The 13705-nt window shown below is 39.6% G+C and overlaps 1 protein-coding gene across 3 annotated transcripts in view; it reads right to left on the bottom strand.

The window, feature by feature from the left end:
- Positions 1-13705, bottom strand: part of agmo (alkylglycerol monooxygenase) — a 56621-nt gene that overhangs the window by 24363 nt on the left and 18553 nt on the right. For all 3 annotated transcript variants that reach the window (XM_044360259.1, XM_044360258.1, XM_044360257.1), the window contains exons 4-9: positions 9402-9505; positions 8351-8446; positions 3794-3860; positions 3426-3491; positions 1680-1759; positions 1133-1267 (exon numbers count right to left, since the gene is read on the bottom strand). In XM_044360259.1, coding sequence (XP_044216194.1) covers positions 1133-1267; positions 1680-1759; positions 3426-3491; positions 3794-3860; positions 8351-8446; positions 9402-9505 — 548 coding nt within the window. The remainder of the gene's footprint in view (positions 1-1132; positions 1268-1679; positions 1760-3425; positions 3492-3793; positions 3861-8350; positions 8447-9401; positions 9506-13705) is intronic.

Here is a 13705-nt window from a genome sequence, read left to right on the forward strand (position 1 = left end):
GACCTTTCTCACTTCACAAATCCTTTCTACTTCTTACTGTATGTGTATATTTTCAAGATGTCAGTACTTCACAGTAAAAAGCTGTTACTTGAGTCTCTTACTGGCTGAATTTCAAAACTGGTGAAAATTAGTTTGTTGTGTTCCATCTACAAAGTCATCCAGGATTTATTGGGTGTAGCGGTTTCCCCCAAACACTGAGGAACATATGAGTCCCTCTGTAAGAATTCCCTGAGTCATTTGACCTGTTTTTGTCTGCCTGTGCGTCCAAACGATAAGTAATTAGGTCTGAGGGCTTTATGTTGAAACTGTGTCCTCTTTGGGAATGGAGTATGAAAAAAAACAACTGGCCAATCACAGACGCCTGTCTCTCATTCAGGGGGTTTCCCAAGATCCTGAGGAACCAAACCACCACATGTGGGTTCCCCCCGCATCCCATCCCCAACCCTGTAGGTATTCCAGCACGCTGCTCTGCTTAGTCTCAAAAAGCTGAAACACGTTCAACACTCTCTCTCTCTCCTTCACTCCCCTCTCTTTCCTTTCCTTTCCTTTCCTTTCCTTTCCTTTCCTTCACCGGCAGATATCAGTGAGCAGCCGTCTACGAGAAGCCTTTCAAGATATTTCTGTTAAATGCCAGCTCTATCCGTGTTTAGAATCACCCCGCTGAGTTTAAGGGCCAATTTAATCGTAAAGCCAAAGGGGAGTTTTTTTTTTTTTTTTAAGTGTGAAGCATGAGGGAACTAAATATGTGACACCATCAGCGTTATTTCAAAGCTAACCGCTGGGTCATTCAACTGGTGCCTGTATTTCTTTCTGCACACACACACACACACACACACACACACATGCACATTTGCTCTCAACTGCATGCGGTTTTAATCCCGCAGACTGCGTTTAAAGACGGTGAAAATGAACTTATTGTGTTCCATCTACAAAGGCTTTGCAGCTTTTATTTGATGTGGCAGTACCTTGTAAAACTTTTTGAATATGTGAATCCTGCAATAAGGAATGCTCTGAGTCATTTAGGCCTGTGCTTTAAGTGTGACAAAATGATATGTAACGAAGTCTGAGGACATTATTGTGAAAAACATGCCTCCTTCGGGAATGATGGAAACAAAGAATATTTTTAACCAACCTTGGGAATTTCCAGGTGGTCACCCAGCCGAGATTTACCAGGGCTCCAACTGGGACCTTTGAAGAAAGTTGACAATTTGTTGCTGATAGTCTTGTAAGTCTTGGACTTTGTCCACAAATACCAATAGTAGTGAAACTGGAATAGAAAAAAAAAAACAAGTCAAACATCAATTTACAATCAAACGCTACATTTAACTGATCAATGTTAACGGAGCAATAGCTGCGATAATTAATCCTGAATAGAAATGTTTCTGCTTTCATTGGGCAGGACGTTGCTCTTGCTATGCTCTGCCAATGGTAAGGGCAGCAAAAATAATCATAGCATCTACCTCCTGGCATTTCATTTTGTTGGCCTCCCTCACCTCAGCTGGGAAGTTTGTTTAGAGTGGAGTAATAATGTTATGGTTACAAAATGGCCAGTCAGCCAGCGAGGGAAACATGAGCTCACGCCTCATCTACTGAAGGTGTCTGTACTCAGATGGATGCAAGCAAGCTGCTTGACCAGTGGGCCAATGGCAGCGATGCCATCGAAGGAAGGCGGGACTGACCTGAACATAGAGGATTTCAAATGTCTTGATAGGGAATACAAGTCCATACACCACTCTGTCTGTCTCTTCAGCAAAGGTACCTAGAAACAAAATAATATGAATAAATACCTTAAAATTGTATTAAAAGGATTTTTTGACACTTGGGACCAGTGCAACCAATTAGATAACATGTTTAGACATCCAGCATCCAACATTAGCATTGAATTTAGAGTTTCTGGCCACCTGGCTAATGTAAGTCCAATATTCCCTCTCTTTTAGCTCTGTTTTTGGTCTCTACCATCTCCTGAGGGAAATATCTGGCTCTTTAGCAGCTAAATGCTCCACTATGTCCACCAGCTAGTTGCTAACGGTGTCTGCTGGGCAGGTAGGGTACAACAGGTTTATCAGAGCTTCATTGCTAAGAGCTACCTGCTTCTGGAAACAAGGCTGATGAGACTGAACCAAAAGAGTGAAGTTGTGGGCCGTAAAACCAAAACAAAGGAGCTGAAAGACACTAAAAACTCTGTAGAGCTGAGGAGAACTGCAGAGTTTGTGATAATTCTCTGTGGGTGTATTAGTACATGTGATACCTTACACATGTTTGCCATTGTTGATATTACAAAAAGAATAGTGCAAAACGAGCTGGTCTATAAATGATAAAGCTGCATTAGACAGGATGTATATACCTAGGAGTAGAATATAAAACATGCTAGTGAGAAGCAGGAGGAAAGTTGTGATCACTTTTAGTGAGATCAGTCTCTTAAAACAATCCAACCGCAGAGAGATAAAATTGGCCCAAGTGATTTCTGGGTAATGTAGACCTCAAAATTTAATCAGTTGCCTCTTGCTGACAGTTGATGCAAAACTCAGTCCAAAGTTAAAAAGCTATTGGCGAACCTACAGTTTATAGAGTCACCTTTTCCCTTCATTTTGTTTCCCTGACTGGAGTAATAGATGACACCACAACTTTTGGTTTCTGTCTTATACATATGTAATGAGAGGGCGCACATCACAAACACTAATACACATAAAAAAATAACATCTTTGAATTATTAGTTATTCAACACATTGATAACAACACTAGCAAATATATATATGAATAAAAGCACATTTTACAGTGCAAAACTTCATGTGTATTACTTTGGTGCTTAATACATTTTTCCTGTGGAGATAATAACATAATAGAAAATAAGTTTATTCATAAAGCACTTTCTAGATCAGACGTCCCAGAGATGTTCAGAATATGAGATAAAGGAGAAAAAAAAGCAAATAGAGACACATTATAACAATAATAACTAAAACAGAGATAGAAATAGATTAAAAAAAAGAACACTACACTATTCAAAGTCTAAAAATGTGGGCCTTGAGCTGCTTTTTAAATGGATCCACACCTACTCTCACTTTAACACATTCTTGCTTAAGAGCCCATAATCTTTCAATAATGAGTGTGTCTGTGTGATGTGTTGCTGTGAGAAGGCAACTAGTAAAACTAAGCATCATGTTTGGTATAAAATGCACTTTGATGGCTTATTTTCTCCTAACATGAAGTAGTGATAATGCTTTTTTTGTATAAAAAACAGAAGAGGAAGATTACTATTTTGCAAAAAGATGCAGGTATCACAATATAGACACATTTTTGGTATTGATCCAAACATCATCACCACAGTTAGTTGTTAATACTAACATTCATTCTTAAAACAGCTGTCCTGAGGAGGCGCTGAAAAGACGATCAGAAATAGAAGCAAACGTCTGATTACTTTCGCTTACCGAATAATCGGTCCCATATGATCAGAATTCCGCCATAATTCTTGTCAATGCAATAAAGGTTCCTTCCTGTTGAGATAACATTTTGTAAATTTAGCACAGAAAATGTCTTAAAACCCACATCTCTGATGTCAGAATTCTCTTTTCATTACATTATTTTTCCCCACATCTGAGTTGGTACATCAAGCCTGCTAAAAAAATAACCTGATTAGACAAAATTAGACATAATCAGACATTATTAATGATCAACCTTTCAGCATTGAACAAATGTTTGATATTGCTTTTTATGGGGATGGTGCTGGTTGTCATTAATCAGCAAAACATTATAAAATAACATTAGATTGTCCCATATAAGACAGAACTTATCTCACCGTGGTGAACTCTGTGATGTTTCGGGGTATTAAAGACCCACTCCAGAGGTCCGAGGTCTCTGATCAACTGAAATAAAGAACAAAACATTTTAAATACAGCAAAACTTACATTTTGAGGTATTTACATGTAAATAAATAAAAAACTTAATATATAAACTATGGTTACACCAATTAAAAATTCAGGCTATTAAATCTAAGGCCGGGTTTGTACTGATGGTGACATTAGAGGGAAGGCCATGGGGATCATTCCAATCAAGAGATTATCCTCTTGAGAGCGTAAATATGCTCAGCAAATTTCATGGGAATTGTGTGTGCAAAGTTGATATTATGGACTGATAAATATGCAAAGGGGAAAGTTCATGTGTCCAAAACGGAAGGTTCAATAAATTTTGTATTAAGTTTTGATTTTTCTTGTTTACAACTGGAAATTCTGGAGCCCAATCTGGTCAAGAGTATTCAAGATAACTTGTTCTAGACTTACAGACAGACATGTTGTTTGGACAGACAGACCAGGGAGAAAACAAGTATGTACGACCTAACAGATGCTGAACCAAACTGGAGACATCATGGCAAAAAGTAGAATGGTCACAATGTTCTTTGGTCCCATCGTGTTTTATTTACTGTCACCATGCAACGCTTCGATCAATCAGATATTCTTCAAGCACAAACAGCTCTAACAAACATCACATTTTGTATATACAAATATAAATAAAGCTTTGGTGAAAGTTCAACAAGGAAGATCTTTTCCCTCACATTCTGCCTTTATTTTTCTCTGGGTGAATGTCACTATTTCCTCCTGTTCTATGTTTCTCTGCCAACTTCCACTTTCCCACGCTGTCAAAATCTCTACATTTAAAATTCTTATATCGCTTTACCAATGTTCTTTCTGCCCGCATTCATCGAGCCAATCAGAGTCGCCGTTCTTTAAATATCGCTGAAATTCTGCCAGAGCTACAACTGCACAATCCACCTCCTCCTCCCCTCCACCACCACCGCCATGATCTCATGATGTCCAGAGAGACTCAACCATCAACCATCTGCTGGCTTCACTCCATCACCACTAGCGTCTAGACTCCAGGGGATCCTTCCCATATCCCCGAGCTTCATATGGGCACATGCTTTATGAAAACACTTCACATCGATGGAATCTAATCGCCAAAATCATTCCATGCTGCTAATCTCAGTATATATTGTTGTATCCTTATCAAACTCAAAATGATGGCAATCTACCAACAGTGACCGAATTGGAAAGCCAACGGCTGTAACTCCATGTAACCAAATATGCATCTTCAGAAAATAATGAAGTCATTATCAATCACAGGTGCCAACAACCCAAAAGAAAGGTTATAGCCACAGTTAACACTGTAAAAAAAAAGTGTGCTGCCAATATCACTTTCATTCACATTCATAAATATTTATATTCTGTGTTTTTCTTGATTAACAAGCTTGAATAACAATAATTCTTCAATATTTATGGGCCGGTAGCATAACAACTACAGATGTGGGAAAAGAGACAACATTGCTAGTAATGGTTACACCCATTTATACACACACATACAAAAAAACAAGCACATCTAGCGTAGTCTAGTCTGCAGAGTACATTTTGTGCACAGAAATATTAAACTTGAATCATTTTTCATCTTAGATGTCAAACAGATGCACCAGTGAGTCATTAAAGATTACAGAGGTCACACAGAGCATATTTCACACAGTTCATGTTTCTCTTTTGGTTGCGACTCTCAGATATTTTGATGTTTTGCATCAATACGACAGACTTCTCAGTCTGGAGAATTGTGCACGGCTGGACAGATTTTCTCAGTGATTCATTATTTCCATGTAATGGCTGCGTCTGGCAGCCGAGCGTGAGAGTTTTATCTTGAATGAAAAGGGTCCCCACCACTTCACTTCGGCTCTGAGGCTGAAGTGGTGCAGGCAATGGCGTGCCAATAAATTACATGACATCAAAAAAAGCCCATAAAGGAGGCATAAATTACATCCCTTCAGAAAATTGTGAGTATTACGACTGTTTTCACTAATAGTGCACTAAAAGTTGGAAGGCGTTCCAAATCCATTCATTCCCTCTAACGATCGTGGGGATTGTAAAAGTGATACTCTCAGTCACTTTAAAGGCAGGCAGAGTGGTCATGCTTCTGTTTGGAATATTTCATAAAATCTCATTATTTTTTATTGAATGCAGGTTCCACTGCAACACTGAGTCTACAAAGGCTCGACTTAACAGACAGATTTGTGTTGGCACAGGGAAAAAGATAACTCGACAGATGTTTTATTCAGTCAGATTAACTTTTAACTTTTAACAGCAACCATGAATGGAGGAGTAAATTCATTCAGTGGCTGATCATACATTTCCATACTTGATTGTTGTAATATACTGCATGTAGTACATACATACAGTAGTATTCATATAGTGTATAAACCTGGTTGGTTGAAAGAAAAAAAAAAACAGCTACCATGACGACACAGGTAACCATGACGATGACAGTCCTCTAACCTAGACTCACAGGTCAGTGTCTAAACGCTTCACTCATTGAGACTGAAGACAATCTCCCAGGTTTCGTTGTTAAAACTACGTGGAAACAATTAAGAGAGTTTTAAAAAACCCTACATGGCAGAACCAATCCAAAGTCTTTAGGGCGGCCATTTATACTGGGGCTGTGACATGCAGTTTGCTGCGGAGGAGAAGCATCATTTCCGGTAAGGTGTGTCCTTGACAAAATGCAAGGGGTGTAGGTTTGTTAGCGGCCGTTTAAGCAACTACCTTGCATTTAAAAATCCCCAGACTTCGGTAGGCAGAGATCTCTGATTGTCTGGAAATTACATTTGAAAAAGTAGGGGGTCGTCTTATATTTAAGGGCTGGACAGTTACATAGAGTGTTGCATTACGTGTTGTTTATAGCCTTAATGTTGCTAGGTTAGCGAGTGTATTCAAGTCTGTTTATGGCGAGTCTTTTAGCATTAGTCAGCCCGAAAAGTGTTTGGTTTGCTCAGTCTACGCTGTGGGAGTTTCTGAAGGCTTGTGCAACACGTTCTGCTGTGGAGCAAATAAATTCATGATGTGTCACTCATGAGTGAAAACAAGTATAAAGCATCTTCCAACGTCTTCACTGCAAAAACGGACCGAGGACTGAATCGTCACGCCAAGCAGCCAAGAATTATTGCTGTCACAGATGATGAGGAGCTCAAACAGGCAATAAGAAAAATGCTAACTGCTGAAGAAAATAATTTTGACCTTTTCCAAGAGGCTGACAGGAGAGAGTGTGAGCATGTGACTAATAGACAAGCTAAATGTGAGATTCACGTTCTGCTTTAATGGCAGTATTTCACTTTTACAAGACAAAATGCTTTAAGGATGATGACTCTCTTCTCCTCGGATTAATAGTAGTAGTGTAACGGAACGCAGTTGATCCGTGATCCGTATGGATGTGAACCGTGGATTAACTGCAAAATGTTATGTCTCATTGGAGACAAAGTCAACAAACTGCTGTAAGTTCAAGTCATGGACAGACAGCGTGTCACTAACAGGGATTTTGAAGAGAAACAACCAAACCAGCATCTAACGGGTCCAAAGTGACATCTGCAGGTTTGTTTATACGCTGTTTAATGTGCTGCAGCTGAGCAGATAATTAGCTATGGAGCTGCTAACTGATGTTAGCGGTGTACTTTTCCCCAGTGAATGTTTGTTTGGTGGCTCGTTGAACAAGCTAAGCTGCAGGAAAAGACTTGTGTTCATGTTTGTAAGTTATCATGGAGTTTTGATGATGCGGACACAGGCTGTTTCATTCACTGCCATGTTTAAAAGGAGGAAGGTATCATGCTTCATACTGCGCTTTAATTGAACAATTGAGTATTGAATATTTTATATATTTTAAGATTCTATTTAAACACTGGACATCTTGAATGTCGTTTTCATTTAAGACCATGGGCAAATGTTTCTTGCTTTAAGTGTTTTACAAAACAAAAGGAAAGAAAAATTATATTTGTCTTCCTTTTTTCTTTTGCTGATCCGAAAAAATGATCTGATCTGTGACTCAAAACCGTGATATGATCTGAACAATGAGTTTTATGATCTGCTGCACCTCTAATTAATAGTATATCACTTTCCCAACAGGATGAGTGTGAAAGTATATCTTTAAAAAGTCTTTTTCCAAAACCATTTGTTAGAAAAGAGAGGGTCACCTTATAGTCGGCCCAGTCGGTACTACATTGTTCTATTTTATTGCTTATTTTATAGTTTTATTGAATCGTAATTCAAAATATTTGACCTTTTATCCATTTTTCTCTAAGTGAGGCATTATTCTATTCATTGAGCAATCCTATATTGCAGGAAGATAATAAAGATGAACCTTGAACCCTCCTTTGAGTTTTATTGAATCATAATTTAAAATATTTGACCTATCCATTTCTCTGACTGTAGCATTATTCTATTCATTGAGTAATCCTATATTGCAGAAAGATAATAAAGATGAACCTTGAACCTTGTTTTCCACAACCATAGACAGATTTGATTACAGAATCTATAACTTATGTTTTAATATTTACTTCCGTGTGGATCCAGAACTGGTAGAGCAGGTTTAACTGTATGTGAACAGCGAAGACCGAGGGGGGTATAGCCAGAGCCATGGGCAGGTAGAAGACCTGAGGAGGAGAGGAGAAGAGGGGAATCAGTACCAGCAACGTCTTCATAGCACAATCTCATGGAGTCCAGACATGTTGAAAAACTGACATCTATGTTTTCTATTAAAAGCGCTTTATTGACTTTATTGGTTTGCAACAGATGGAACATAGCACCTCCTAGAGTTACATCACTCCTCATCATGTACATGTGCACGGTAGAAAACTAGTGGAAAATTGTATACGTATTCAGTTATTTTGCTTATATCAGGTAATGTATGAAGTTGTTTCGTAAGCCTTTTTTATAACCTTAACCTTATGTATATACACCGGTTGGTTTACGTAATGTTCTCTTTGCCTTTTTTCCTTATAAAGCACTTTTTAATCTCTGATTTTATACATGCTATATAAGTAAAGATTATCATTATATAATATAGAACCTGTCATACAAAAGTCATGCACCTTTACAAAAGGAATCATAAATATACACTAAAGTTGTGCTCACTCTGGTCTGCACATTGTAATTTTAAATTCTCGTAATCAGAAAAATGCTAAAATGCTAACTGACAACTACCCAGTGTATATTCAGAAGGTAAGGATGCCCATATACTATATTTTACATATTTTTTAAAATATATTCTACGTTATATCAGTCATAAAAAAAAAGAACATGTCTGGCACTGCCCCTTTAAGCTAATTATTGTTGGTTATTTGGTGGCGACTATTTTAAGCTGAAGATTTGATGCTCCAGTAAGTGACAGGGCATGTATATGTATGTGGGATGGACTTAAAATAAACTACAGTGCCCATGTTGATGATAATAAAGCAATATGTCACCAGGTTCAACAGTGTGGCTCATTGGTGTATTTTTAATAGGTTCTGGACAACTATGGAGCTCTACGCCACAGAGGAATTACTTGTATAAGACTTTTGCTACACTCTACTCTACACTACTCTAAGGGAATGAATAAGATCTTACCCAGGATGCGAACTGCTGGGTGAGGGACTGTCTGAGGGCGGTGGTGAGGTTGTAGTGCTCTGAACTGTGGTGAACCTGGTGAGCTGCCCACAGGATGGCCACCTCTGAAGGAAATTACACACAAAAACACACGTAGAGCACATTAAACAAAACAGTCCAAGAGTCCAGAAGAATTTCTCATATGAGGTTATCACTACTTGACCTACTCACACCTACAAAGCCAACAGCAGTCATGTAACTTTTCCACACAAGATTTGTTCACAAGCCTTGAACCCTCACACACATTCAGCTGCCTTTCCATCACCACGACAAGTGATTTATCTCAAAAATCAACCTTGCTCCTTCCCCAGATGAGTAACTAGACACTTTCATCCCCAGAAGGAGCCATTTCTGTCCCGCTCCTGGCCAGCCGTGATGAAAAGCTGAGGCCTGAGCATAGCTGGCCATCGGGGGGGGGGGGGTTTCAGGTTCGGCGGGGGTATTCGGCTGCAGCTGGTTAGCGTCCAGCCTGATGTCCCAGTGCTCCAGTTTTCATTCCTCTGCTGTGTTGTGATACTTGCTACATTAATATCTGTGTTACACTTCATTTTAACATCCAAAGGGAACATGCTTGTTAAGTTTCACTGGATCTCCGGGCTGTTTCCGGACCACCCCGTCTGGTCTGTGCTTTTTGGCACCTCTCGTCCACTTTGGCTTCACAGCCGTACAAGAGAGAACAGTAACCTTCAAATATTACTGAACCACAAAGCCTCCTACAGACTATCTATAGTAATGTACTCATTATAATAAAAGTAGCCCAAGTTATTAAATGAGGTTAAAGTTTCATGTGGTAGCCTCGTTTAAGACGGGAAGCCTTGTGATTAAGAGATGAATTATAAAACAATTAAGCTTGAATTTAAAGAGAAGTATTAAGGGTGAATGAATGTGATCACATCTGGGTGGTTTAGAAGATAAAATGTGTTAAAATCACACATGACATGCATGGATGTGACAAGACAAACTTTTTTTAGCTCGATGATGATGCATTTTGTAGTTTATCTAAAATTTTTAAGGGATTTATCAGCCCATGTGCCTTTCCTTCAATCCATACGGGACTGTGTAAATCACCAAAATTGAGGTGGTGATGTAATCACATGGCAACGTGTATCCACGGATACACACACATGCGATAACAGCTTTGCACACTGTGGGATTACCGCCTTCTGTTTTGAGAGAATCATTCACAAGTCACATCTCAAACTCCTTTCTCGCTGTTTAATAAACCTGTGAATTCTGTCGAGGCCGGCAGTCATAAAACCCAATGGGTCGAGGGTCCGCCGCACCTGAACAAACACACTGCTGAAGGTGTGTGCTGTATGAACGGAGGAGCACCGCGATCTTTTTCCGGACACGTTTCGAATAAGTGAAAGGTGGAATTCCTCAAACTTTGGGGAAACCCCGAGGAGCTCCGAGAGAAAACTACCGTTCCCGAGCAATACTCCACACCTCGCTTATTTAACAGGGTTATTGCTGGATTTCAGCAGGTGTGAGTGAATAAATGTCACAGGGAATGTTTTTGGAAGTGTCACATATAACATTAAAAGGGTGTATTTTGGATGCAGTCAAAAGGGAAGCAACAGGATTGGATTTTATTTCAAACTTTATTTGCCCTCTCAACGCAACTGACAGGAATCTGCACACAAGGCATCAGAGAGAGAGGAGAGAGGAGGAAGACTGGCTGCATCTACAGCAGTCAAGCAAAAAGTTATGACGTTTCTTCCGCTCTGACCCATGGGGGATTCAGAGATGAACTGTCCTGCTAAGAGACATATTGAGAGGATAATCCAGCCTTTGTTTAATTCCAGCAGCCTGAGTCTTAGTTTTTTTTTCTTCTCACTGGAGTCGTGCTTGGCAGGATCCAGGACTAAGGGCGGCTAAGATTGATGCTCGTTGTCATTGATAGGAAGTAGGAACTGCTAGGCTTCACTGCAAGCCCATGTCCTCATCTCTGGACTCGGCGGGACACTGCATAGTTTGGCAGGGCCTATTCAGGAGGGAAGCCCTGTTAATGGTGAGAACCAATGCCACAGAGCCTGCGTTCCCAGCAAGAGCAGAGAAACGCTGAGGACAGCACTTCCATCTGGTCTCCAGAGAGCCTCAACTCACGATTTCTCAAGAAGGATGAGTGCTAGCTAATCAGGTGATAGACAGTTACGACACTTTATACCCTAGTCACAGAAAATACTGGTTTCTCATCAGCTGTCAGGTGTCCATTAAACTGACATTATACCAAGGTCACTGAGAATCCTCAATTCTGATTAGCTGGAAAGTGTGTATAAGCTTTCAGTAACCAGACAGATAGGTAGACATGTGCAATGCAACAGTATTAAACTGTAGGTAAGAACAGCAACAGTGAGGCTAAGCTAAATAGCTTAGAGCTAGCATTATTTGTGTAACCAAGAACAAAAGATAAAGAGCAAAATTTTAAATGTGTTTGATATTTGCATGAATCTCCTTGATTGAATCTCCTAACTAACAGGAGGAGGGAAGAGGACTTATTAATAGCATTAGCCACATTGAACCTGGTAGTCTGAAGTAAAGCTGGAGGGGAATGGGGACAGAACCAGAGAAGAAATGTGACACAAAAGACAAAGAGAGGAAAAGAGAGACTGTGTCAGAGAACACCATTACTCCCTGTATCAACCATTACAATCATGGAATGTACAACTTTTCGGATATTATCCCAAAATACAGGATACCTCACTGGTGAAAAGGACCTAACTGGGTCAAACTATCTGTAAACAGAGTTTAAAGGGCCATTCATCCATTCTGAAAATACATTCTTACTTACCTACAGTAATATTTAGCCATGCGGATAGATTTAGTTTAATTTGGCAGAGTTCTGAGATATCTGTCTCTAAGGTTTCTGCTGCCACCCTAAAACAAAGGAAGTGAATGGAATTTTCCACTGGTGCTCAACACATTCAAAAATGGGATTTAGACAATACCAGTGCTGCAAATAACAATTATTTTCATTATCGACTAATCTGCAGATTATTCTCGAATCGATTATCAAAATAGTTGCTGATTAATTATCTATCAATCAACAAATCATTGCACTTCTAATGAGGACACTACAAAAAGTCTACGGCTACACTAGCAGCTCTGTAAGTGGTGCTTTGAGCTAAACATCAGCATGACAGCATGCATGTAGTGAGTGTTTAGCAGATCAACCAGCTGGTATCACAGAAGCCTATTAGCATTCATCCTTCATTTGGTACCAATCCATCCTGGATAAGTGACAACCTTGACTTGCTGATTATGCTACTGACCTTAAATATCTGCAGGAAATTCAAATTTCATGGCAATTCATCAAGATAGTTAGTCGCCACTGTTGTATTGGGTGGGCAGCAGAAAACTTGGACAAGTAACAAAACTATACACATGGCTTGAATCCATGTAAGTGAGAAAATGTGACAACAACAGAGTCTGAGAGTGATGTAATCATCTACAATTTACAAGGTATACTGTTGAATAACATCATGACACATAATCAAGGCCTATAAGTCATAATCATTCATGTAATGTGACTGAGTTAGACTTTGACAAAGTCTGTTTATGTCCACCTCGACCCTGTCAGGGGACGTGCTTACATAAGTGGAGTCATATAAACGCAAGAACCAAAGTCCTCCATAAATTTAGCTCCAGTAGCGGCCTGTGCATGCCAATAATCAACCTCTACCTTGAATAGTGCTACTATAAAAGGAAAGTATGACAAGACAAACCATAGAATAAGATCCAAATCGATCTTCTTTAATCACTCAAACCTTATGAAATACTTTTACATCAATCAGCTGCCTAAATCATCACCCTCAGCGACAAACTCCTGGCACGAACAAGTAACGTCCTTCATGTGCAGCCCTCTGAGTGGTGGGTTGTCCTGTCAATCACAGGGGTAATGGGCTGTGAACAGCCTTCCAGTGTTTGGATTGGAGGGCTGTTGGATGGGGTGCCAACCCAAACAGCGAGCGCTGGACTTGGTCGGCCAACTCCCCTCCACCGCTGCCATACTTCATGCTGTCCACACAGCTCGGTCACACACACTAAACTATACACACTAACCATGGTCAGGCCCACTTACAGCTCTTACAAACAGGGTGTAAAACCTATGGATGATGAGCTAAAATGGCTTTTCCCTTATATATTTTATTATTTTAACATTCTGTTTTAATTGATCATAATCCCAATTCTGTTCTAACTTGCTGAAATCCTAAGCACTGATACTTTTCGCTCTCTTTTTTTTTTTTACTGCTCTGTGCTGCAAA

The sequence above is a fragment of the Thunnus albacares genome, chromosome 8, assembly GCF_914725855.1.
Source record: "Thunnus albacares chromosome 8, fThuAlb1.1, whole genome shotgun sequence".
Classification (NCBI taxonomy): Eukaryota; Metazoa; Chordata; class Actinopteri; order Scombriformes; family Scombridae; genus Thunnus; species Thunnus albacares.